This window comes from Phytophthora infestans, genomic scaffold (assembly GCF_000142945.1).
Source record: "Phytophthora infestans T30-4 supercont1.125 genomic scaffold, whole genome shotgun sequence".
Taxonomy (NCBI): domain Eukaryota; phylum Oomycota; class Peronosporomycetes; order Peronosporales; family Peronosporaceae; genus Phytophthora; species Phytophthora infestans.
Genome location: NW_003303634.1, coordinates 170,171 through 173,016, shown reverse-complemented (window position 1 = coordinate 173,016; position 2,846 = coordinate 170,171). Strand labels below are relative to the sequence as shown.

Sequence of the window (2,846 nt, the reverse complement as noted above, 5' to 3'; positions counted from 1 at the left end):
GCTGTAGCAGGCAAATTAAAAAATGACTAACGGGTCAAGCAAAAACAAGAGCAAAGATAAGTTGCATAGATTCGGGTGGTCGGACTTGGTGCGGTCGGACATTGGTGTTCGTGGTGACTCACTGAGCGTCCACACCATCACTCACCAAAATCTACACGTCTACATGTAGACGACTTTGCGCAAACAGGATAAACTACAAACTTCAACGACTGCAACTTTATCTTTTGCAATAATTCAGTGCAACCACGGCAAATTTATATGCTGTTTCACGTTACTAATATTACCAAGCAAATTGGTGATTACATTTAGGATTGATGCACGACAAGGCGTTGAGAGATGCTCGAGAAGAGCAACAGCAGCTAGAAGCTCTGCATCGCCTTGACGAGGAGTGCGTTCATCAGCAGCGAGCCGTAGGTTTTATGGGTGGAGCTATCGTAGTGTGATCGTGTCCCTGTTCTGACACGCTTAATTGACGCAGGGAGATTATCTGAAGGCGTTCGACTGCATGGAGCGAGCTCTTGTTCTGCGGCGGCACTTCTTCGGTATCGAAAGTGAGGAGGTTGTACAGGCTTGTCGAGCACTTGCTGAGATGTGCAACCTCTTGGCTATGAGCTTTTTGCAGCAAGACAACTATTCAGTGATTGTTGACTTACTATAGAAGGCGGAGGTGCTTACTCAACGACATCACCCGGTCGATCGAGCCTCAAAGCTGAACAATTTCGCAAGTTACTACCGTCGACTGGGCAAACTTCACTCCGCAATGACCAGTCTGAAGCGTCTAAACTGAAGAACGTTCGCAACGCTGCAGATACGCAGTTAAACATGTGCGCCGTTCTATCGCAGCTGAGGAAACATCAAGAAGCTCTGGGGCATGCGCTAGATGCACTTATTACTCTGCAGGAAGGATTTACCCACGGCAAACACGATGCATCTGCTGATAATTCTGTTGGTGACTCATCATCCGCAAGATTTGATCGAATCTCCGTCATGTGCATAGCGTATCACTACATTCGTGTCGAGCACGAGTTTCTCAAGTATTATTCTGAATCCGTCGTAAGTTACAAGAAGGTAAGGCTATACATATGTAATAGGATTGCGCAGTGTGAACGGGAACCATAATCACGAGTTTTCTACAGAAAAAGTTGCACTCGCTGTGGACCACCTGTAGCCTAACGTAATGCATATTTTAGAGCTAAGATCAAGCATTAGCTTCAACTTGTCCGTTTACTTGGGCGGATGCGTAAGCGGCTTGAACGGCGTCGTGATGACGGTGATAGCGGCGGTGCGAGCTACAAAATCGCGTTCAGTGGTCGATAGGAAGGAGTTGACGTTGTTGTACTTCGCGTTGGCGTGTTCTTCGGCCACTTGCACCATCTTGTAGACGTGTTCGTCAGGGAAACCAGGCAGAGCAAGGGCCTTCTCACGCAGCTGCGGCCAGGACGGGAGCGCAGCGAGGCGAGCTTCGAGGTCGTCGGATGGACTGCAGATATCTTCCTCACGGAAGTCACGGGACTGAGAGGTCACCAGCGCCGACAGCGCTACGTGTAACCACACTCGCCAAACTTTCGCCTTATCGGACGGTGACAGCAGGTGTTCCAGTTGCTGGAGCGACCAGGCCGACGTGGCGGCGTGGAGGATAATAAAGTCATTGTGCTTGAGCATGACATACAACCACATGACCATATCGAGCGCGTGGCTGCCATCGAAGTTCGAGAAGTCAAACGCATTGACCTGAGTCCAGATGAGAGCAAAAGCCTTAGGACTGCTGCGTTCCGGGTGCCCCGAGAATACGTTGACACCGCGCTGGACCCAGCCGATGTCGAGGTCCTTGACCGGTGAGATCGCCACGAGTCGGTCCTGTTCGGACCGTAAGAACTCGTTGCTGGCGACTGCGTCAGCGACTTCGAATACCGTTTGGCGGGTGAATTGGCGCAGTGGCTCATTACTCTGCGGCATCTCCGGCTCGTCAAATGGCAAGTAACAGTGGTGCTGGTAGGCGAGTCCTTCAGCAACAGGACGGTCACCGCCGATGTGGTACGCATAGCCTAGCTGGATGATACCGTGCAGCAGAGCGCCGGCCAAGCCGCTGAAGAGGTTAGGCAGATGCTTGCACACTGCTCCATCAACTCCGAGTTGCTTGACATCCTGAGCATAGTAAGCAAGTAGAGCGTCGTACTGCTGGCGTTTGCCCAGCAACGCTTGAGCTTCTTCATCGGAAAGGACAACGAGCGTTGCAACGTGCTCAACGACGTCTTCGTGGTCAGGGCCCTCGGCTTCGAGTTTTTGAGTGTAGTGCGCGGCGTACTCCGCGATCTTTTGCTCACTCGCGCCAAGCTCATGCAGCGCCACGACCGCGTGCAGCAGGTGGTTGGACAGATAGTTGCCGTACTCGATTCGGAAGCGGAGGGTCGAGTACTCGCGCGTCAAGGTTTGGCGAACTTGCTCAGCTGGTAGCTTGGTTTGAGCGATGGCAGCATCGGAGGCTCTCCCATAGAACACGCCCGCTTTTAAGAAATAATTTTCTAAATTAAAGAACACCTAATTTGACGAACTAGATTTATTCATTTCTAATTAGCTGACTTGGGTGGTGCGATCTCATGGCGGCGTCGCGACCTGGACCTGTCTGTGGCGCTGCGCTCGATGGTATTCGTGAACGAGACGGTATCGTTGCCGCCGAGGCAGTTGGTGTCTGTGGCTTTGGATCGCGCGTCTGCGTTGCTGGTCGGCGCTCTGGACGTGCAGAGCGTGAGCATGGCTAGCCTGGCAGTTCCTCGTTGGAGCGACTTCGTGCTGCTGCACCGCGTGAAGAACGGTGGTGAATGGCAAGTGTCGGGCGAGTTGCAGTC

The 2,846-nt window shown here is 52.3% G+C and overlaps 1 protein-coding gene across 1 annotated transcript; it reads right to left on the bottom strand.

The window, feature by feature from the left end:
- Positions 1-1,224: 1,224 nt before the first annotated feature.
- On the bottom strand, positions 1,225-2,339 carry PITG_20302 (uncharacterized protein; the record flags this gene model as incomplete). Its single annotated transcript, XM_002895874.1, has 2 exons — positions 1,225-2,268; positions 2,325-2,339. 2 exons carry the CDS (start codon positions 2,337-2,339, stop codon positions 1,225-1,227), a joined length of 1,059 nt encoding a protein of 352 aa, XP_002895920.1.
- Positions 2,340-2,846: the final 507 nt, after the last annotated feature.